At 42.5% G+C, this 24423-nt stretch overlaps 1 protein-coding gene and 1 non-coding gene across 17 annotated transcripts in view; one reads left to right on the top strand and one right to left on the bottom strand.

Annotated features, from left to right (window-relative positions):
• clasp1a (cytoplasmic linker associated protein 1a) overlaps positions 1 to 24423 on the top strand; it is a 258110-nt gene that overhangs the window by 43005 nt on the left and 190682 nt on the right. For all 16 annotated transcript variants that reach the window (XM_080199457.1, XM_080199456.1, XM_080199458.1 and 13 more), the window contains exon 3: positions 23873 to 23951. In XM_080199457.1, the coding sequence (XP_080055583.1) occupies positions 23873 to 23951 (79 nt within the window). The remainder of the gene's footprint in view (positions 1 to 23872; positions 23952 to 24423) is intronic.
• LOC145350396 (U4atac minor spliceosomal RNA) lies at positions 22360 to 22486 on the bottom strand. The gene has a single exon (XR_013888184.1). It is a non-coding gene; the product is annotated as a U4atac minor spliceosomal RNA (small nuclear RNA).

The raw sequence follows: 24423 nt of genomic DNA on the forward strand, positions 1-24423 counted from the left end.
ATAATGGGCAGCAGTCCTGATAGTAAGTGTATGTGACGTTTGATGTATCATTGACAAGCCTGTGAGCACATTTGAGTACTTTGTGATTCCTGCTATTTGAATTAGTAATCTATTCTTCTGTTTTTTTTTGTCTTGACTAAATCTTGGAAGTGGTAGAAAAATACAAGTGGCCACATAACTAGAAGTGACAGTGTGTAAAATAAGTGATCCCCTGCATGTTTGCTCTATCATTTTCAGCTGTCTGCAGGATGAGAGCATATCTGCAGCATTTTTGACAAGTCTGTTATCTGTCTGATGCCATTTCCCTGTGGTCAGTAGACATTATTGTATCTGGATTTACACTGAGACATTGAGCTGTGGAACACTAGTGATAACGACAATTGCTCAGTACTCGAGGCATTTTCTTTGATCACGTAGAAACTGCTATGTTCTGTCTTCTAATATTCTCTTGGTGGTTCTTGTTGGTCAATGAGGGAGAAAGGAAGAGCAGCAAATACCTGCACTAGTAATTTGAAATCCAGGTAGAATATACATTTCTGCAAAACAAGTTTTGCTTCCTCCCCCTACCCTCAAAATTGCAGAGCAATAAATGCTATTTTAAACAGGTTGTTTTTATAGTTGTCTTCTAATAGTTTTTGCAGTCAACTGTTTACACATTTATTTGTCCTTTCTACAACTTGCCAAAGTGACAAATGGCGTGTCTCCATTATTGTGTGAGACCGTCTGCTATTTGCAGCCTGTGTAAGCTTTTGCCCATCACCATGGTATCTGATTGTATCCAAAACTAACTTATCCTGCATGTTACAGTTATTTAAATTAATCTATCCCTTCGAACTGTCATTTAAGTTTGAAATACTGGAGGGGAAAAAAGCCATTTGTATCTGTAGGAGGAAGAATCTGCTGGTAATGCTTTCAGTGGAACCCGGTGCCAGCAACCAGCTGTTGGAAAAAATTGATGGCGCATGCAGAAAATAAATAATGAGGTTCATTCACTCTATCGTCTCAACTGGTTGGATGGTGCCTCGATGACAGAATAACTGAAATGGCTGTGGTCTACTTGGAACGTTGTCAAGCCTTGGCTAAGACTTGTGCATAACAGAGTAGCCTTGTAGATGGTAAATAAAATTTACAGTGGCCACTGTTTCTTTCTAATCATATCAGACCCAACTGATTTATACTCTTGAATGTTTTTTCCCCATTTTATCCAGTTAATGATTTAATTTACTTGAACATAATATGCTAAACGTTAGGGGATTAAACATCATCCTCCTCCTTCCCTTGCACTTTTCTTCTCTACTTTGCGTATTCTTTGTTTTGTGTTAGCCGTGTTTCACTTCTTTTCACTCCTCGATTAGTTGGAAGAGGTTATTATGGTACAGTCTTTTTAAACGAATGGCAGCTGTTGTTTTTATGTAAAAGGAATCAAATAACCGGGAAAGCAGAGATCTGCAATTTGAGCTCAAAGTATGAACTTAGCACTGATCTGCACACAGTTAAAGTCACACTGGTATAGCATAGAGAATATGATGTAGCAGGGGCAGCATCAGCAAAGTGAACGTAGAACAGCAAGATTTTTTGCTGAAAGGTATAAGGAGAATAACTTCAGAAGTAATGCGTGTTTTTCTAAAATTCGTGCCATTGGATAAGTTGTAAATTGCTCAAAGGCACATGCGGGCATCTCTGGAACTGTAGAATAGATTTTATTGGAAAAATATTCATGCCACAATTCATCACAAAATTATTGGAAAAACTCTGGTGCGACCGCACTTGGAGTATTGTGTACAGTTCTGGTCGCCGCGTGAGAAGAAGGATGTGGAGGCATTGGAAAGGGTGCAGAGGAGGTTTACCAGGATGATGCCCTGGTATGGTGGGAAGGTCTTATGAGGAAAGGCTGAGGGACTTGAGGTTATTTTCGTTAGAAAGAAGAAGGTTAAGTGGTGACCTAATTGAGGCATACAAGATGATCAGAGGGTTAGATAGGGTGGATAGTGAGAGCCTTTTTCCTCGGATGGTGATAGCTAACACGAAGGGACATAGCTTTAAATTAAGGGGTGATAGTTATAGGACGGATGTCAGAGGTCGGTTCTTTACTTGGAGGGTAGTGAGAGTGTGGAATGCCCTGCCTGCAGCAGTTGTGGACTCGCCAACTTTAAGGGCGTTCAAATGGTCAGTTGATAGGCATATGGATAACATTGGAATAGTTCAGGTTAGAGGGCCATTAGATTGGTTCCACTGGTCGGCGCAACATCGAGGGCCGAAGGGCCTGTACTGCACTGTGATCTTCTATGTCCTATGATCTAATAACGTCACCTCTGAGATAATAAATGAATAGCTTTTGTCAACGTGGCGTCATTCTTTAGAATTCTGATGAAGTGTGACTTTTCTGTAAACTTCTGTCGGTGCATCAGTGGGAAACCAATCAGGTTTCTTTGCACTGATATGGATGAACCTGTGAAAGTTCATCTGTTTGATAACTCAGTCAAGATGATTGGAAATTATTTGTCATTTCCCTAGAGAAATAACTTTTATCTTTTCAATTTGGAGCAATGTTGGATAACTTCTGGGATTTACAATTTAGAACAGTACAGCGCAGGAACAGGCCCTTTTGGCCCTCCAAGCCTGTGCTGTTCATGAGCCCAACTAGACCATTTGTTTGTACCCCTCTATTCCCAGTCTGTTCATGTGGCTATCTAGATGAGTCTTAAGTGATCCCAGTGTGTCCGCCTCAACCACCTTGCTTGGCAGTGCGTTCCAGGCCCTTGTGTAAAATACGTTCCCCTGACATCTGTGTTGAACCTTGCCCCCCTCACCTTGAACTTGTGACCCCTTGTATTCGTCACCTCCGACCTGGGAAAATTCCCACTGTTCACCCTATCTATGCGCTTCTTAATTTTATACACCCATATTAGGTCACCCCTCATCCTCCTCCTTTCCAGAGAGAACAAACCCAGTTTACCCAATCTCTCCTCATAGCTAAGACCCTCCATACCTGGCAACATTCTACTAAAGCTTTCTGTACTCTCTCCAAAGTCTCCACGTCCTTCTGGTAGTGTGGCGATCAGAACTGGATGCAGTATTCCAAGTGCTGCCTAACCAACATTCTATATAGCTGCAACATCATATGCCAACTTTTATGCTCTGCCCCGCCCAATAATTTAGGAGGTTTATTCTTGATGTAGAATTTGGAGCTCAGTTTAGAAGCATGTAAATTATGGCAACTGACCTCACGACATTCATTATGTTTCTCATCGTATCTAATTTGGAACTTATCTGTCTTCAAAAGAATCCCATTACGAAGGTTCAACTGATGGCCATTGGAGAGTTTTGTTTGAAACGTCTCTTGGAAGTTTTGGTGAGAAAAAGGTTGCTAATGAAACGAACAATGATAGCTCAATAGCTTTGTTGAGCAGCACAAATCTTGTTGGCATATTGTGACTTGGCAGTTTTGCGAACTGCTATACCATGGTCAGTAAAGAGAAGAAATTTGGACTACTGAAACAACAGCTGACCAGAACTGTAGATGGTTGGAGTAACTTTAGAAATTGGGTCTGATCGTTTCTCGGTCTATTTTTAATCATTGTTTGTTTGATCACCTGAATTTCTGTCAAACTTTGAACCAAGTAAGCTAGCATTAAATGAAGAAAATAGTGAGGATTATGAGCATGTTGGTGATGCCGATTTTTCTTCTTCTCCAGCCTATCTGAAAATGGTCTCTGAAATTTGATTCAAATTTGGCAAAATTGATTCGTGAGCGATTCTATTACATTCAAAACAGTCCAGACTTGTGTTATAACAGTTTATAAGTTCTTGCAAGTGCTTAGAAGGGAAGTTGCTACTCTTTTTCTGTAGGGTATATATAATGTTACAACTGTCTGGTACAACTGTAGGCAGTCTTGTAATTTCTTCCTCCCCCCAAAGTCTGATTTTGAATTGGATACAAATTAAAAATAGCTCAATTTCTTTAATCAAAATTTAGATACACTGTGTGGGGTGTTACCATTGTTGCTGTTATTGATAGTGGAAGAATGAAGCTTGGCATCTTCAAGCATTCATTGCAATATCCTTTTTTTAATTTGAAAATTTTCTAAATGAAATTTAATGAAAATGCCTGACAGAACTACCTTTTCCTTACTTGAAACACCGTTTTAAATGGTCCATTTGTTTCTAGACTCGGTTCCATGAGTAACGCTTTCAACTAAACAAAATCAAAACACTGCAGCTGCTGGAAATCTTTAATAGTAATCCACGGGCCTCGTGTTTGCAGCTTTGGGTCTTTTTCCCGGGACGAGGCTCGGGTTAACAGCCGCCATTTGACATGCATCTCATTTTGGAAATTAATAAAACCTTTAAAGCACTTTATTTTTAAGCACATTGTCCTATCAAGGTGCTACGGACAACAGGTTGAAGAGAGAAGTTATACGGCAGAAAGCCTTCAACATTGCCAGAAGAGACAGCTGCCAACTGTGTGACCATTCGATATGGAGTAGGCTTGTTTTGGTACTGGCATGCTAAGTTGCTTGGTGTATCTGTTATATCAGTGAAGCAAGTTTCTGCCTGCCTGGATTTTCGGAAGCTGCAATAGAAGCATCCCTGTCTCTACACAGGGCAATTTCAACAGTCTCGGATTTATTCAGAATGGCATCTTGAAGTGGTTGATTACAAGTAGATTGTGCCTTTGCAGCTGACCAGATACTGGAAAGTATTTGTTTTTTAACACAGCCTGCCAAAGATATGCTATGTTTGTAAGATTGAATGATATTTTGATGGGTAAAGGATATCAAGTATGATCTAATTGAATAGTGGCTCAGACCTGAGAGATTTGAACGATTTACTTCCCCTGAAAGATGTTTGGCAAATCTTTCATGGGATGTTGGTGTAGCTAGCAAGACCGGTATATGTTGTCCACCTAATTGCCTCTGAATTGTGTGGCTTGCAAGGCCTTTTCAGAGGGCATTGAAGAATCTGCTATATTGCTGAGGGCCCAGAGTTGCGTGTCAGCCAGACCATGCAAGGATGTCACGTTTCCTTCCCTAAAGGACTTTAGTGAACCAAATTGGTTTTCATGATAATTGACCATGGTTTCATGGTCACCACCATTATTGAGACCAGCTTTTAATTTTAGATTTATTAATCAAATGTAAATTCCACCAACTGCCGTGCTGGGATTGGAACCCATGTCTGCAGGGCATGGGGCTTCTGAATTACCAGTCCATTACAGATACATCACTACACAAACACACCATAGACTCCCCACGGATTACCATCACACAGATATTTGCACTGACTTGGCAACAATGAAACACCAAAAAGGGATAAATAATTCTCTTTCTAGTAATCATTTGAAGCAAACTGGCAAATGTCACTATAAACAAATATATATTTTTTCACCTGTCAGTGACCATATACTATTCACTACCAAGGTAGTAACTTGTTGTAGCTAATGAAGATGATATGGGTAGCCTCTATGCTACTTTTCTATGAATGATTTTATCACCTTGAAGCATCAGGTAACTAATTAACTTCTGTTAACATTGATTCACATCCAGCCTAGATTTATGGATGAAGGGCCATGCCAACTTTAGTGGTGCTGGTTGAAATTGGTTTATGTAGTGTTAATCTTGTATTAAAGAGAATTCTGTTGGTGCAAGCCATAGTATTATCACTTTACTGAACATTAGGCAGAGCTTCCCAAAAGCCATCAACAAACCAGATGCCCATTTTGTTATAATTTTATTTTTATATAGCAAGCATGTATATAAAGATCAGGCGCAATTTTATTGAATGGTGGATGGGTCAAAGAACAAAGAACAAAATCAGCCCGGGAAACAGGCCCTTTGGCCCAACGAGCCCGTGCCGCCATCTCAACACCACCAGTCCACCTCTCTACCCACGACCCCTGTCTAATGTTTTATGGCCATCCAGATTGAGTGAAACTGATTTAGGGACAATTTATTCCTGCCAATCAGTCTAACAGCACATCTTTGGGGTGTGGGAGGAAACCGGAGCACCTGGAGAAAACCCACGCAAGCACGGGGAGAATGCGCAAACTCCTACAGACACTGGCCCAAAACCATGTGTCTGCACAGCAATCAGCGATAGTCACTGAGCTGTCGTCTTGCCCAGTATCTTGTCCGGTTTAGGCACACACTAACATGAAGCACTAGGCCAATCTCGAACAACCAAGAGCAGCCCCAGTACGATCCATCGCGTGTATGCCCCTTGTTGGACACGAGGTGGACCGACTTAAAACCTGTGAATGAAAAGAGAAAAACATTATTATCATACTATACCCATTTACATTACCAGGGACGCCCCAATGCTAATGACCCTTATTTAAAAGGATCTCCTATATCCACCCATCTCCAACTCAGTCATGTGCCTGTCTAAGTTACTCTTAAAGGACTCTAGCGTGTTTGCCTCCGCCACCTTACTTGGCAGAGCATTCCATACCCCCACTACCCTCTGTGTGAAAAACCTCCCTCTAATATCTGTGTTGTACCTCTCCCCCCTCACCTTAAGTCCATGGCCCCTTGTCCTATGTGTCTCTATTATAGGAAATAGCTTACCTCTGTTTACTCTATCTATACCCTTCATAATCTTATATACCTCTATTAGATCCCCCCCTCAGTCGGCGTCTTTCAAGGGAAAAGAGCCCCAATTTCTTCAATCTTTCCTCATACCCCAGTGCTTCCATACCAGGCAACATCCTGGTAAAGCTCCTCTGCACTCTCTCCAGAGTCTCCACGTCCTTCCAGTAGTAAGGCGACCAGAACTGGACGCAGTACTCCAAATGCGGCCTATCCAACGTTCTGTACAACAGCAACATTAGACTCCAGCTCTTATATTCTATACCCCATGGTCAATTCCTAATTATGATATTGCTGTACTTGAGTGAAAGATTTTTCTCTGAAATTGATTTTAATTTCATGGCTTGTATAGTGCACTATAATTATGTCAGTGTGGTTGTACACTGGTTGTGCTTCATAGGTTGAATTACTAATTGGCTTACTGAGCTAAGTATGTCACAACAGGGAAAGGAGAGAAGGAAACTCGGAAGTTATCAAGTGTCAGTTCCGTACCAGCCTTCTGTAGTGTTGCTGGAGGTAGAAACAGAGGAGCAGGAGTAGGCCGCTCTGCCATTTAGTGCAATCATAGCCTTGCTTCAATGCTTTTTTTTTCCACACCATCTCCATATTTCTTTGTTTGGTATTCAGAAATCTGTCTCTGCTTTAAACATACTCGGTGACTAAACTTCCACAGCCCTCTGGAGTACAAAATGCCAAAGATTTACAATCCTTTTGAGTTTTAAAAAAATATTCTCCTCACCTTAGTCCTAAAGTGACTCCTAGTTCTGGGCTCTCATCCAGGGCAAACATCTTGCCTGCATTTACCGAGTCTACACCTTTAAGTATTTTATAGGTTTCAATGAGATCACTTCTCATTCCTCAAAACTCTTGAGCATACAGACCAGTTTTCCCACCCTCCTCTCATAGGAGAGGAGGATAGATCTGCTATCCTGGGAACAAGTCTCATGAACCTTTGCTGCACTTCCTCTATGGTAATAATATCCTTCCGAAGTTAAAAAGGCCAGAACTGCACACTACTACAGATGTGGTCGAACCAATGTTCTGTTGAAGCAAGACTTCACTCCTCTTGTGACAAAGGCTATCATACAATTTGCCTTCCTAATTGCATGCTGCACCAGCATGTTAGTCTTCAATGTACTTGTATTCTATTCTATTCTCCTTTATCAGCGTCTTGGTACCATCATATCTTATATAGTTTGCCAATTCACTTCAACCATTTTGTGCTTCAGAGCTTCATAATTTCCTTCACATTTGTGACATTGGCTTCAGATTGAACTAAAGCACCTTTGAGCAATGTAAGATTCTGTCTCATTTTTGGCCACTTATCTCTAAAGATTCTTTTTACAAAAGATTATTAATTAGCCCTTTTGCATTGTATGATACTAGAAGTAAAATAGCCTATTCTCTAGTTGGTTCCTCTACATACTGCTTTCAAAAAAAACTATCCCTAACACCTCAGAAGCTTCTCCTGCAGAACATTAGATTTACCCAGTCTATATGCAGCATGTGTCACCTTTTGATTACTGTTTTTCACACTACATTCTTCATTAATCTTTTGATTAATACCATGCCCCATACTACCACTGCTGTTTAGCCTAAAAGCAATTCCTGCCAATGTCTGTTGTCCCTTGCTGTTTCTTAGCTCCACCCAAACAGATTGCACATTTTGTTCTTCCCATCTGCAATCCTTCCCTACTAATGTGCTGATCTCATCCCTTATCAGCACAGCGGCATTGCATAAGACCATAAGATGTAAAGCAGAAGCAGGCCATTCGGCCAAAGAGCCTACTCTATCATTATTTCTGAGAGCCTTGACAGTGCAGGAGGCTATTTGGCCGTTGGAGTCTTCACCTATCCTCCAACAAAGTATCTTACCCCAAGCACCATTCCCCTGCAGTTTCCCAGTAATTCCACATGTTAACCTTACTATTCCACACATCTTTGGACACTAAGGGGCAATTTGGCATGTCAATCCACCGAACCTGCATACCTGACTGTGGGAGGAAACCAGAACAGCCGGACAAAACCCAGCAGACACTGGGAGAACATGCAGACTCCCTACAGGCATCTAAGGCTAGAATCGAACCCAGCATGGCGATGAGAGGCAGCAGTGCTAGCCACAGTGCCACCCCATCATGGCTGATCTGAAAAGATAACCCTTGACTCTGCTTTCTTTCCATAGCCCTATAACTCTTGATTCTCTTACCAATTTTAAAAATCTTGTCTGTCTCAGCCTTGATGACCCAACTTGGTGGTAACCCATTCCCTCTCTGCCTGCACACTTCTTGCCTGTGATGTGACCACCTCACTAGATTTGCTATCCATGTATTTCTCTGCCTTTGAAGATGTACACAGTGATTCCAGCTGTTGCTTCAGTTCCAAAACCTGGAGCTTGAGCTTCCCCAGTGATGACATTTCCAACAGATGCATTCATCTAGGACAGCGTGTCCGTGACTTTCCACAAACTGCAAGATGTACATTTCACTCGGCCAAGCTGGTCTGCTATACCATAACTCTAAAAACTATTTATTACAATTAGAATAACTTAGCACTTACTCACCAATCATCTTCTCCTGTCCCAAAGTAAGAGCCAACTATTTGCGGGCTGAAAAAGAAAGGAGCACCTAATTCACCAAACTCTGTGACTGTGCTCAAAGCAACACTTGGGCCAGACCAAGTAGCACTGCAAAAGCCCTATTTTGTTTGAACAAAAACCGATTCAAACTTCTGAAAACCAGTTTAAGCAAGCTACGCGGAGGCGTTTCCTGTACGGGCTGCTGTTGCACACCTTCCACTAGCGCGTCCTCGCCTGCTGCCCGGATACACCTTGGCGGGCCTTGTTGCCGCCGGGTGGTGGAGGACCCTGATGGAGGTCCCTCTATGGAAGGATCTCCCCCCAATTACCTCGGGGACCTGGGGTGGAGGTTGCTGCATGCAGCGGTGCCGTACAACCGTAGGTTTTTCCGGTATACGGGCTCCCGAGACTACCCTTTCTGTGGCCTCGGAGTCCGTGGACCATGTCTACATTCTGTTATAGATTGCACACCCTTTTTGGTTTTCTCAAACACCTTTTACTGATGTTTTGTTTGCACTTCAGTCCCATGCTCCTGATTTATGGGCACCCGGTGTGGAGAGGGGTGTATCGGGACGCCGACCTCCTTGTGAACCTGCTCCTGGGCCTGGCGAGACACACCATCAATAGGTCCAGGCAGCAGGCGATCGGGGCCGTCCATCCCGACTGCCTGCCCCTCTACTGCAGCTACGTTCGCGGCCAGGTGTCCCTGGAGAGGGAGCATGCGGTGTCTACGGGCGCAGTTGACATCTTCTGTGCCTACTGGGCACCGCAGGGGCTGGTGTGTGTTATAGACCCTTACAATCACATTTTGACTTAATGTTTTAAGTTTCCTTTGGACTTTGGTTTCTGTTTGGGCCATCCCCTCTTCCTTTTTTGGGGGCTGCCCCTCTTAATTTGTCCCTAAGTTAATTTGAGTTCATTGTACTTGGGTACGTGAAAGAACTACCTAAACAAGTAGCAGCTGCTCTGAGTTTGTACATCCCTTTTAAGACTGGAATAAACGTCACCTCCCTTAATTTTAATTGATTGCCAAAGAAAAGAAAAAAAATGACTAGACTTTGGGTAGGTGTTAATGCTTGAAACTACCTTAGTCAACAGACTCAGCAGCTCTTGGGTCTGGAAGATGGTCCAGGTGCAGCATCTGGTTAGGAATCCACTGGTCCTAAGAGTTAGCTGGTTGCTTCTCTTGTCTAGAATGTGAAATATTAGTAAGCTATATCTAAAGAAAAAGAACACTGGTGGAGATTGGATTGCAGGCCCGGAACATATGAGCAAAGGATGAAACGAATGTTAGTAGAGGACCCAAGGATGAAGGATAGAAAGCTTTACCACTCATAATTTTTGACCAACAACAAGATGAAAGCTACGCTTGCTCCCCATAGCTCTGTACCTTTAAGAACAAAGGGACTGAGCTAGGACATTTAGCCTCTTAAGCTATTTCCATTTATCCAGTATATTTCTCTCAATATCTTTGCTTAATAATCTATCCATCTTTAATTTAAAATTAACAATTAATCTGGTTTTGCTTGTTATTTCCAGAAGAGTTTCAATCTTCTCTCGCCCCTTTGTATTTGAAAGTGTTTCCTAATTTCATTGTTGAAATGCCTGGCTCAGAGTTTTAGGCTATGTTCGCAAGTCTTAAATTCCCTGAACAGCAAACATAGTTTGTTGCTTTCTACCCTATCTGTTCCCTTTGATATCCTGGAAACCTCAATTGGATCACTCATTATTTCATTAAAATTCAAAGATACAACCTGAGTTGTGTAATCTCTCCTTGTAATTTAAGTCCAAGTAACGTTATTGGAAATTTATGTTTGTACTCTCTCCCAAGGCCAATACATCTTTCCTAGTTTATGGTGTGCAGGACTGCTTGCAATACTTCCACTGCCGTCAGGGAATTATAGGCCGGTTAGTTTAACGTCTGTTGTAGGTAAAATGTTAGAATCCGTGATCAAGGAGAAAATAGCGAGGCGTCTTGAGGAGAATTGTTTGATAGAGCAGACGCAGCACGATTTCATTAAGGGGAAGTCGTGTCTGACGAATTTATTGGAGTTCTATGAGGATGTGTCTAGGGTGGTGGATAGAGGAGAGCCGGTGGATGTGGTCTTTCTTGATTTTCAGAAGGCATTTGACAAGGTGCCTCACAAGAGGTTATTACAGAAGGTCAGGGGGCATGGAGTTGGGGGTAGGGTGTTAGCGTGGATAGAGGATTGGCTGTCAAATAGGCAGAGAGTGGGGGTCAATGGGTGCTATTCGGATTGGCGGTTGGTGACTAGTGGAGTGCCCCAGGGGTCGGTGCTGGGGCCTCAGCTATTTACCATTTATATAGATGATAGGAGGGAACCGAGGTGTATGGTGTCGAAATTTGCTGATGACACCAAGATTGGTGGAACGGCAAATTGTGCGGAGGGTGTGGAGAGTCTGCAGAAGGATCTAGATAGGCTGGGCGAATGGGCCAGGAACTGGCAAATGGAATTTAATGTTGGCAAATGTGAAGTTGTCCACTTTGGTAGGAATAATGGTAGGAAGGACAATTACTTATGTGGCGAAAAGCTGCAGCATGTGACGGTGCAGAGGGACCTCGGGGTCCTTGTGCATGAGTCGCAAAAACCCAGCCTACAGGTGCAGCAGGTGGTCAGGAAGGCGAATGGGATGCTGGCCTTCATAGCGAGGGGGATTACATATAAAAGTAGGGAGGTCTTGCTGCAGCTGTATAGGGCACTGGTGAGGCCACAGCTGGAGTACTGTGTGCAGTTTTGGTCGCCGCACTTACGCAAGGATATTTTGGCCTTGGAGGTAGTGCAGAGGAGGTTTACTAGGCTGATGCCGGAGTTGAGGGGGTTGAGCTATGAGGAGAGGCTGAATAAACTAGGCTTGTACTCGTTAGAGTTTAGAAGAATGAGGGGTGATCTCATTGAGACATATAAGATGATGAATGGTATGGATAGGATAGAGGTGGAGAGGCTCTTCCTGCTCAGAAAGGACAGTAGGACTAGAGGGCACAGCCTCAAGATAAAGGGGGGGGTGGTTTAGAACGGAGTTGAGGAGGAACTTCTTCACTCAAAGGGTGGTGAATCTCTGGAATTCTCTGCCCTGTTGAAGTGGTGGAGGCTGCCTCTTAAATATTTTTAAGACACGGGCTGATAGGTTTTTGATAAGGATTAAGGGTTATGGGGAGAGGGTGGGAGTGTGGAACTGAGACACGACAGATCAGCCATGATCTTACTGAGTGGCGGGGCAGGCTCGAGGGGCTAGATGGCCTACTCCTGCTCCTATTTCTTATGTTCTTATGCCTGCCTAGGGCTTATATAACTGTAGTGTGACTTATAACTTTTTGTAGTCCTGTCTGCTTGATATAAAGGGCCAGATTGTCATTAGTCTTTGATTAAAGTGGCATGAGCAGTTACAGAAAATATTCAATACGTAAAGACCCTCAACTGTTTCAAGCTTGTCACCATTTAGTTGTACCTTGTTCTGTTTTTTTGATCCTGTTATATATTTAAGTAATTGCTTTAAGAACTGATCACTTGATATGATGGTGATGTCATCAGGGTGCTTCACAGGCTACTATTTTGGTTACAGTTTCTGTTCTGTGCAGTGCAAAGAACCTCTTTCAATAAATCTCTTGGATGTTAGTTTGAATCCATATGTGTAAGCCTCTTTTTCTCCTTTGTTTAAAATCTGCAACCTTTAACATAGCTAGAACATTACAGGTCCAAAGTGAATGACTTCAGCTTTGTCTATGTTCAAATTCCTTTGCAATAGTGGCATATTCACTTAGTTTGGATAATATCCTGTTGTCCTTTTTATGTTTCCATTTGCTTGGTGTCACATATCTATTCACCATATTTTTCATTAGCTTAGTTGATGTCTTAACATGTCTTAACTTTGTGGAATGCCACTTGTCACATTCTACTGCTTGGAGTACCTGACCATTATCTGTACTCTTGTCTCTTGCCACTCTGCAAATCTCCTAATTATGTCAGTAATTTGCCTTTAATTCCATGAGCTTCAACTTCAGTTAACAGCCTTTTTTTGATTTTACCTGGATTTTTAAAAAATTGGATGCCTTTTGGAAGCCAATATAAATAACATCTATCGACATTCTTTGCCAGCAACTTCAGTCACCTCCCCCAAAACTTCAGTTGAAATGCATTCAACATGACCTATCATGTCAGGGCCTGGCATATCCCTATTCTTGAGTCAGGGGGACAACCCTGGTTCAATGAGGAGTGTAAGAGAACACACCAGTAGCACCACCAGGCAGAACTAAAAATGAGATACCTACCTGGTGAAACTGCAACACAGACGATGATGCTAAACAGCAGAGCAACGCTGTATGGACAAAGCTAGTTAATCTCATAACCGATGGATCTGATCGGAGCTCTGATCTTAGCACACCCAGTCACGAATGGTGGCGGACAGTTAACTAACTGGAAGAGGAGGCTGCAATAACATTCCCCTTCATGATGAAGGGGGAGCTTTGTGCATCAGTGTAAAAGACAAGGCTGAAGCTGAAGTGATGAGTGGATTTTCCAAATTGGCTCCCCTCTCAGATTCCGGCCATCATAAGTAGCAGTCTTCAAGAAGCAGCTGAAGTTATTGGATATAGCCAAAGAGCACCCTGTTGTAGTAGTACCACTGATTGGAATCCCTCATCCAGAGTACATTCTGTGCCCATGCTACATTTGTGTCTTCCAGGAGTTTGCAGCAGGCTGTTTCCATACCCGGATTTGACCTGATGCCTTGAGACTCCCAGAGCAGCTCCCTCCTGACTTATGCCATTGTGTGCCCCTTCTAGTGGGCCTGTCCTGTCCGTTGAACAGGCTTTACCCAGAGATGGTGATGGAGTTGTCTTGGACGTTGGCTGTAAAGTGTGATTCACATGTCAGGTTGTTACTTGATTATTTGTGGACCAGCTCTCCTGGTTTTGGAACAGAGCCTAAAATGTTAGCAAGGAGGGCTTTGAACAGTAAACTGGGCAGTGTGCACTTTTGCCTTTGGTGCCTTTATTAATGCAAGATTGAGTTTTATTCTTCAACTTTCCTGTAGCTGTCTAAGCTTTTAATACCAGACTTGGGTTAATTTAAATTTCAATTCCAACAACTGTCAGGATGATATATGAACTCTTGTTCCCAGATTATTAGTCAGGGTCTGTAGATTACTTTCCAGTGATACACTGGACCTCTGTCCCGTTCCAGCTGATTGACAAGTAACTGTCACTGATGGGTAGTTTCCGTGAGTCAACTTGCAGTTTAAATTTTAAAATGATCAAAATGTTGAAGTACATTTTCAGTTAGAGATTCATTTACTGATTACTTGCATACATAGCAGGAGTAGGTCATTCAGCTTTGAGCCTGCTCTCTCATTAAATAAAATCTTGGCTGATCTAATTTTTAAACCTCAACTTCACATTCCTGCTTATGACCGCTAACCATTCACCACCTTGTTTGTAAAGAATCTATCCATTTCTGCCTTAAAGATATTCAAAGACGCCTCAACCACTTTTTATGGAAGAAAATTCAAAGGTCTTACACCCTTCCAAGAAAAAAGTTTTAATTGTCTCAAATGGATGATTTTTTTTTAAAGTGGTCCCCAGATCTGCTACAGGAAGAAACGTGCTTTCTACATCCAACCTGTCAAGCTCCTTCAAGATCTTTTGTATGTTTCAATAAAGTTGCCTCTTGCTCTTCTAAACTCCAGGTACAAACCTAGTTTATCTAGCCTTTCTTGTAAGGCAATCCACTCATTCAGGTTACTAATTTGGTATACCTTCTCTGAAATGCTTCCATGCATTTACATCTTTCCTTGAATAAGTACTCCAGGCATGGGCTCACTAATGCCCTACATAACTGAAACACAACCTCCCTTGTGGATATATATCACAATGTCAGCACTCACCAAACTTTCCACTTCTGCACTCTGTTTAAGGTGTTTACTTTACTTTAAACCTAAAACTACTAACTTCTGTGTCTGCCTCAAGTGGAAAGAGAACCCTCCCACTTCGTAGAACATAGAACACTACAGCACAAACAGGCCCTTCGGCCCACAAGTTGCGCCGATCACATCAATACCTACCAATCCATAGACCTATCTATAACCCCCAATCCCATTAAATCCCATATACTCATACAGAAGTCTTTTAAAAGACCCCAGCGAGTTCGCCTCCACTGACGGCAGCCGATTCCATTCACTCACCACCCTCTGAGTGAAAAACTTACCCCTAACATCACCTCTGTACTTGCTTCCCTGCACCTTAAATCTGTGTCCTCTCATAGTGACCATTTCAACCCGGGGAAATAGCCTCTGAGAATCCACCCTATCTATTCCCCTCAACATTTTATAAACCTCTATCAGGTCGCCTCTCAACCTTCGTCTCTCCAGGGAGAAGAGTCCCAGCTCCCTCAACCTATCTTCATAAGGCATGCCTCCCAATCCAGGCAACATCCTTGTAAATCTCCTCTGTACCCTTTCAATAGCTTCTACGTGCTTCCTATAGTGAGGTGACCAGAACTGTGCACAGTACTTCAAGTGGGGCCTGACAAGAGACTTATAAAGTTGCAGCATTACCTCCCGACTCCTAAACTCAATCCCTCAATTCACTTAAAACTATCCTGACTGTAGCCCTTAGCCCTCATTCACCACAGCATTTCTGCAGCTACCAATGTGCTCAACAAAGCCCTCACTCCCACTTTTGTCTCACTTCCCCATAAAGCTGTTTCTGTCTCACCCTGGCGCTGGCATATACCTAATCTCTGCTCCTTTAAGTCTATGGGATGGCGACTTCAATGACTATGATGATTGACTGACTGATTTGGCCATTCACTGACCATACGAACATAAGAACATAAGAAATAGGAGCAGGAGTAGGCCATCCAGCCCTTCGAGCCTGCCCTGCCATTCAGTAAAATCATGGCTGATCTGTCGCTGCTCAGTTCCACTTTCCCGCTTTCTCCCCATAACCCTTAATCCCCTCTCTTATCAAAAACCCATCAACCCGCGTCTTAAAAATATTTAGCGAGGCAGCCTCCACCACTTCAACGGGCAGAGAATTCCAGAGATTCACCACCCTTTGAGTGAAGAAGTTCCTCCTCAACTCCGTTCTAAACCGCCCCCCTTTTATCTTGAGGCTGTGCCCCCTAGTCCTACTGTCTTTTTTGAGCGGGAAGAGTCTCTCCACCTCTATCCTATCCATCCCATTCATCATCTTATACGTCTCAATGAGATCTCCCCTCATTCTTCTAAACTCTAACAAGTACAAGCCCAGTTTATTCAGCCTCTCCTCATAGCTCAACCCCCTCAACTCCGGTATCAGCCTAGTAAACCTCCTCTGCACTCCCTCCAAGGCCAAAATATCTTTGCGCAGGTGCGGCGCCCAAAACTGCACACAGTACTCCAGCTGCGGCCTCACCAATGCCCTATACAGCTGCAGCAAGACCTCCCTACTTTTATATTCAATCCCCCTCGCTATGAAGGCCAGCATCCCATTCGCCTTCCTGACCACCTGCTACACCTGCAAGCTGGGTTTTTGCGACTCATGCACAAGGACCCCGAGGCCCCTCTGCACCGTCGCCTGCTGCAGTTTTTCGCCCCGTAAGTAATAGTCCTTCCTACCATTCTTCCTGCCAAAGTGGACCACCTCACACTTGCCAACATTAGAAGCACCATTGGGGGTTATTATTCTTGTCTACCAAAACTGCACAGTACTCCAGGATCATTCCGGAATGCAAAGATCACTCTATTGCAAATCATCTTCAAAACTTCTCAGTCCTGTACTCTCACTTCCAACAAGCATGAAAAACTTTGGGTTTTTTGTCACTAGCTTAAGACCATCTGATGAGCTACCCTGGCCCTGAAATATTCTGGTTTTCTCTTCTCTTTCCATTTCAGTACCTCTGAACTTATTTTGTCCTTTTGAGCCAGCTCCTGCTCCTTTTGAGCCAGCTCCTGCTCCTTTTGAGCCTATTCCCACTAAACTGCTGACCACCAATTTCCCTCCTTGGTTTCCATGATGGCTGAAGTTTTAATGGTTCTCTCTGGTCAGGTAGTGTTGCCTTCTCCTTCAAAGCTGCTGTCACCTCCCTTCTCAATAAATCAACCAATCTCCCTTTCCCCTCTAAAGGCCGTTTGTCACCTCCCCAATATGTGCACTTCTGGATGTTTGAATGCCTCAATTTAGGTTTTTGCCACTGCTGTTGCCAATATAGTTCCTCTTAAAGGCAGAAGTGACATTGTATGACAATAGTAAATATTCCTTTTTCAACCTACCTGCAACCTTGGCGCAATTTACTGTCTTCTTCCAACACGTCTTCAGCATTACCAGCTGGGTGGGACTGCATTTGCCTGGTTTGCATACCTTTCCACCCAGTCTAGGATAGGAAATCACCTGCGATGACTTCTGTTCTTGTTATCACACCTCTTATCTCCAGTGTTCCCAAGGATCTATCCTTAGCCCCCTTTCTATTTCTCATCTACATATTGTCCATTGGCAATATCAAATGGAAAAGTGTCAGTTTCTACCCAACTTGCCACCACCTCTCTTGCCCCTTCCTCTCTAAATTTCAGGTTACTCTAGGTGAGCATTCATTTCCTATCAAGTAAAATTGGAAGATCTTTTTTGGCCTGTGCAACAAATTCCCTTCCCCAGCTACCCCTTGTTTGAGACTGAGTCATGTACACCCGCTTGGGATGTTTTATTACATATGGGAAAGCCACTACAGGCATCCCTGTGTATTCTAATAGCTCATTTCTGTTACATCATGGTTTGTAAATTAGTGAGGTTTCCCAAATTCATTTTCATTTTCATTTTAGTGTGGTCACTATGCATGCTCAAAACACACTTGCCTTCATTCGCTGCCACTGCCTCTCCCTCCTTCCACTCGCCACTTTCCTCGCCCCATCCCACATGCTCACTTTTGCTGCCTCACTAGCAACACAACCGTCATCTTGCAACTTCTCTCTCCCACCACACTGTACTTCCCTCCCTGACCTTACTGCTTGTTGCTTCCCTATCCCAAACCCTTATTGCTTCCTGCTCATCACCTCACTCAGTGATGGAGTGAGATGGGTAGTGAGTGTGCAGGAGTGAATGAGAGAGGTGCAGGAAATGGCAAATGTGAGTGGCAAGAGAGTGAGACAGTGAAGTGGAGTTGATGGAAGAGTCAGGGTGGGAGGTGGCAAATGGAAAGTTCAGGGAGGGAACTTAGTAAAAGGACTTTTGGGCCAGTTAGGTTCAAGGTAACCTATAGGTTTTAATATCAAAAGGTCTGCATGTTTTCTTATGGAAAAGTGATTTACATTTAGTACATTTTCATTTAGCAGTGTTTTGGGAATAGGAGTGTTTCTGTTCCCTTTAGTTTCTGGCTTGTTTTCAACAAAACTCAAATCAGTAGTTCATTCAGCATTCTTGTTCAAACACTGTTCACGTTCCTCTTTATCAGCAACTCTGTGTTGTAGCAAAAGCTCATTTTTCTCCTGGAACTCAAAACTGAAGTTTCTTGCTTCAATCTGCCCTTCCTCTTTTTAGTCTACTACTGCTTATCTTAAATGTGCCTTCTAAAAGCAACAAGTTCCCAAACAGATTCAGAGGACTTGCATCCGACAGAATTTGACGCCAGACCACAAGGAAATTTTAGGACGGTTGACCAAAAGCTTGTCAAAGACAGACTCTAAGGAGAGTATTAAGGGAAAAAAGGTGGCTTGGGGAGGGAATTCCAGGAGCCTGTTTCCATTAGTAGGAGAGACTAGGACTGGAGGGCACACCTGACTAAAGAGCAACTGTTTAGAAGTGAGATGAGGAGGAATTCCTTCAACCAGAGTGTGGTGAACCTATGGAATTCATTGCAACTGAAGACTGTGGAGGTCAGGTTACTGAGTGCATTTAAGACAGAGATAGGTTTCCCAACCCCATGCCACAACCTTTGATCCCCTATCAAGAACCTATGAGCCATGATTGAATGGTGGAAAAACTCGACAGGCCGAATGACCTAATTCTGCTCCTATATCTTGTGGTCTAATTGAAGGCACAGTTGCCAAAAATAGTGCAGTTAGGATGTGTGAAAACCCAAAATTTGTGGAATCGCCAATGGTTTTATGGCAGGGGAGTTGCAGAAATGAGGGGAGATGCTGTGGAAGGATTTGCTAACATGGGCAAGAATTTAAAATGAAGACGTTGCATGACGAGGAGCCAGTCATCTAGCAGACATAATGGACGAATAGGACTTGGTGCGAGTTAAAATACAGGCAACAGTGTTGGGTATGAGTTCCAGTTAATGGTGGGAGAAGGTGCAGTGTGGCCAGGAGTGCATTTACAGTACATGCTTGAGGCTACACAACCTTCACTTGAGAAAAATATCAGCCATGATTGAACGGCGGAGCAGACTTGATGATCCAAGTGGCCTAATTCTGTTCCTGTGTTTTATGGTCTTCACTTCCCAATATACCTTTATTTCTGAATAAGAAGATTAACTGATATCTGGCCTTACATGCATGTTCATTTTATGATTTTGTTTTGTCCTTTCTGTGGTCTTACTCTACCCATCAGTTAACAGCTACTCTATGATTAACTATACTGCAAAAAGAGGCTGTTCGGCCCATTGAATTTGCGCTGACTCTGACAGAGCATCTCACCGTGACCCATCCCTCTCGCTCTTTCCCTGTAACCCCATGTATTTCTCACGAATCTCCCTAACCTACGATCTTTGGTCACTAAGGGGCAATTTAGCCAATCCACCTAACCTGCAAATCTTGAGACTGTGGGAGGAAACTGGAGCATCCAGAGGAAATCCACTCATTCATGAGTGTGTGCAGTCTCCGTACAGGCAGTCACCCAAAGTTGAATTGAACCTGGATCCCTGGCTCTGTGAGGCAGCAGTGCTAACCACTGCACCACTGCATTGCCATTTACCTCGTTGAAAAAGTAAGCAGTCGTTAATATTTCTACCACCTTAAATCCTGTTTTTTAACAGATATTAACCCAGTGATGGGAACCTCGGCGAGTGAATGGCCATCCTTCATTTCGGTGGGGCACTTGATTAAAATCAGGCATGTTCACCAAATGTGACCCTTAAATAAAATGCTTAATGTATTAATAAAACACATGGATTTCAAATGGTAAAACCAAAAAGAAATATTGATACTTGATTGAATGCAGAGGGAGGACATGCCCCTCACAATCATGATTGCACTTTGTGTCCTTGATTTATGCACATCGCTTCAGTTATACTGGCAGATAAAAGCTACACTAATGGAAGCCAGCAGAATGTGGCGACCTTGTGCGTGGACAAAATGTCTTGTGGGCTGCACACCAAGCCCAGATGGGCTGCATATGGTCCTCAGTCCACTGTATTAATCCATCTGTCTTTTACAATCGGTTAATTGATCTTAGATCTTCTCTGAAAGCCTGCTCCTCAGTAGTCTTGTGAGAAATGGGAGGGATGGGGGAGCATGTAGGGAAAGCTGCAATCTTCACATCAATGATGTGTCATTATAGGAGATAATTTATGTATGACTTGAGTCCAGAATTGTGTGCAATACCAGGTTAAACACCATAAGAGTGTGCATCTGCACTGAGGGCTGGGAGACTGCTCTTAGTCCTTGGGTCAAATAAATGGTAGGACTGAAGTAGTCCTGCATAAACAATGATTAAGCTAACATGAAATCTAGAAAAGATGACCTTAAGGCCAGTACGCCAGGAATACCTATGATACTATGTGCCAAAGTTTAAATTGATCGGCCATACTAAATTGTCACTTTGTGTTTGGGGAACTAACAGGGTCAATTCTTGCAGCTGGGTGGGATTGATGTCAGTGCAGACTTAATGGGCTAACTGGTTTCCTTCTGCACTGTAGTGATTCTATGATGATCATGATGAGCAGAGAAATTTGAATAGCATGGGGTAGGACATCAAGCAATGTGATATTACTTCCAATTTTGGAAGAAGAAATGGCTATACAGGAGAGATTAAACTCCATCCGAATCAAACTGGGGCTTGGATTCAAAGGAATTGATTTTGAGATACGTACATATATCACAAAATTGGAGTTTTTCCTTGCATTAGATTCAATTTGAAAATGCTGCAAATATTAGTCATCATTGATTGTCCTTCAATTTAAGATGACTTCTACTTAGAATTATGAGGTGAAGATGCCAGCATTGGACTGGGGTGAGCGCAGTAAGAAGTCATACAACACCAGGTTAAAGTCCAACAGGTTTATTTGGAATCATGAGCTTGCAGAGCGCTGCTCCTTGGGCCACTCATCTGATGCAGGAGTAATGCTCCAAAAGCTCACTGGCAGGGCATCCCATGAGGCGATGGGATTTAGAGCGCAGGATTTACTTTCTTTCCTCCTGTGCTGCTTGCTCATTAACAGGTTGTGACTTAAAATGTGATGCAGCTTGATGGACACATCCTCACCACTTTGAATGATTGGTGGCGAGATCCTCTTTCATTAATGTCGGTGCTGGTGTACTTCAGGAAGAGCTTCAGAGTGTCTTTGAAATTTTTTTGACCTCATGGAATGTTGGCCACCTGGGAGTTGGAATCTGGTCATCCTACATGTTTTGGGAATTCAGGAATGTGACGCTTGTAATTACCAGCAAGAAAGGAGATAAATCACGTGAGACCTAGTACTCTTCTTTCAAGGGAAAAGCCTGACACGCACTGTTCTGCATCAGCTACTCCGACATGGCCTTTGTTGGCAGGCAGATCCAAGAAAAATGTTGAGAACATTAGGAACTCTTTGTTACATTCATTGACCCAAAATATATTTGCCAAAGTGCTGCAGATACTAACATCATGAAAAATAGTAACATTGTGTGGTCAGAGCAGGTCACAATATAACAAAATATGAAATGCTAAGGGTGGCATGCTGGCCAAGCACTTCAGCCTCATAGCCAGAAATGCCACATGCTCCCCATATGCATGCAAGTTGCCTCTGGGTATTCTGCATGCTTCCCACAATCCAAAGATGTGCAAATTAGATGGACACAGTAAGAAGTCTCAACACCAGGTAATGTCCAACAGGTTTATTTAGTATGCTCTTTTGGAGCACTGGTCTTTAAGGTAGGAGGTAGAGTAGCAATGAGATATATGGGGGCCTGAGTAAGATGCAGATATGATAACCTGAAGCCTTCAAACACACTCACAATAAAAACACAAAGTACTACTAACATTCATTATGAATTATATCTCAAAAGAGTTCCAAAAATTGCACCATAGCCTAGGCAGAAGCCTAGGTGATGCACAAGTGTTGTAATGGTGTTAGCAGTGCTGTTCTCACCGTACGTTCATTGAACAGCCACGCAACCCCAAGATAAGGACAGTTAATGAAAATTTAGTGAGTAGAGAAGGTAGGGGAAACCGTACCACTTCTAACTGAGGGTGACCATTTTGTGTCTTTCCTTCCCTTGTTTTCAGATTTGTGATCATGTTTGGTAATTGCATTATAAAAGTTTAATAATGTTTAAATCTCAGTAAATGAACATTCTTGAGGATAAAATAGTTATTGTAATTACCCATAATACTTTGCACTGCCACCAACTGCTTATACTTGGGAATTGCAATGTATAACTGAGGTTAGCAATTGTTGGGTGTAGTGCACCAATATATTAAACAATATGTGCAGATTTGCAATGATCATCCCTCCATTTACAATTATTTTCTCCAGTACAGAACATTTTTACCTGTCAGGGCAGTTTGCTGCTTCTGTCTCCATTAATGCTTAAATTCCACTCCCTCCGCAAACTGTTCTCTCTCTGTGTCTGCCTCCATGTGTGGTGGAAAAGATTTTATCTGTGCAGTTCAAGAAGTAGGCTCCTGTTTTGTTCAACCCAGAATATTGTACTACTAAGCAGAGCAAAAGCTGTTTTAAAAAAAGTGTAACTGAGTAAAAGACATTTAATATTGGAAAATCTAATGTTTGGAAGTAGTATGCTAGATGGTGTTAATACTAAACTTGGGTTTTATGACTTCCCTTGGCGGTGACGTTTTTTCCCATTCTTCCTAAAGCCAATGGATGAATTATTAGAATTTTCAATGTAAATTGTGGACACAAACTCATAGTCCAATATCAATGTGTTGGGGCTAAAATTCCAGTTTGATAGGTTGTTTTTTGATACTTTTTAAAATAGAAAAACAACCTGATAGCTATGCAATGCCCTTTTCTGGTCAGTACATTGCTTTGTCTTGTTATTCCCCCTCCATTTGATGTGATATAATTTAATATGGACAGCACTGTGGTTAGCACTGCTGCTTCACACATCAGGGGCTTGGGCCACTGTCTGTGCAGAGTCTGCACATTCTCTCCGTGTCTGCATGGGTTTCTTCCAGGTGCTCTGGTTTCCTCCCACAGTCTGAAGGATGTGCTGGTTAGGTGCATTGACCCAAATAGGCGCAGGAGTGTGGCGACTAGGGAAATTTTGCAGTAACTTCATTGCAGTGTTAATGTAAGCCTTACTTGTGACAAATAGGTAAACTTTTTTGAATTCACAGATACTTTTAGGGATGCATTTGTCTTTCGTCAAGCATTTGGTTACCTCCATTCTAATCTCTTCCTCCCTGCTTCTGTGCCTGTTTTTGGTACTGCTTTGTTGAAACAACTTATGACATTCCTTATTAAAGTCACTAAATGTGGATATCCTTTCGTTTCTGTAGCTTATAATTCTATAATTTAGCAGTTTTAATAATACATACTACATTTTGTTTTTACAGGTTGCTTTGTTTGGTATAGAAATTTTATCCACCCTCATTACACGTCTTCAAGATCATTTTAAAACGCACATTGGTACAGGTATGTTTTATTTTTGATTTTCAATTATTTCAAAATCAGTGAAACAAATGGAATGGCTAATTGTTTTTCAAGGCTGTGCAGTAGCTGCTTTTGGATATATCTTTCCCCTCAAGTCGATTTAAAAGAGCACATGGCACCATTTAAAGGCACTGTTCTCTCAGGTGTTCTGGCCAGTAATTATCCCTTATTCAACTTCACAGCTAAATTATAAAAATATTGTCTGATTTTAAAGTGTGTGTGACCATGCTGTGTAAAAATTGCCAGCCACGTTTCTCTATGTTCCAACAGTAACTACACTTCAGACATACTTAATTGGCTAAAAGTGCTTTGGGGCATGCTGAGGCAGTGAAAGATGCTATAAATGCATGTTTCCCTTTTTACAGTGTTTGAATGTGTATGTGTTAATATGAATACACTTTTTAATTCGATAATTGCACTTGTTTTGCTTATCAATAAGACATTCAACAAAACT

This window comes from Carcharhinus amblyrhynchos, chromosome 11, assembly GCF_965287045.1.
Source record: "Carcharhinus amblyrhynchos chromosome 11, sCarAmb.v2.hapA, whole genome shotgun sequence".
NCBI lineage: Eukaryota > Metazoa > Chordata > Chondrichthyes > Carcharhiniformes > Carcharhinidae > Carcharhinus > Carcharhinus amblyrhynchos.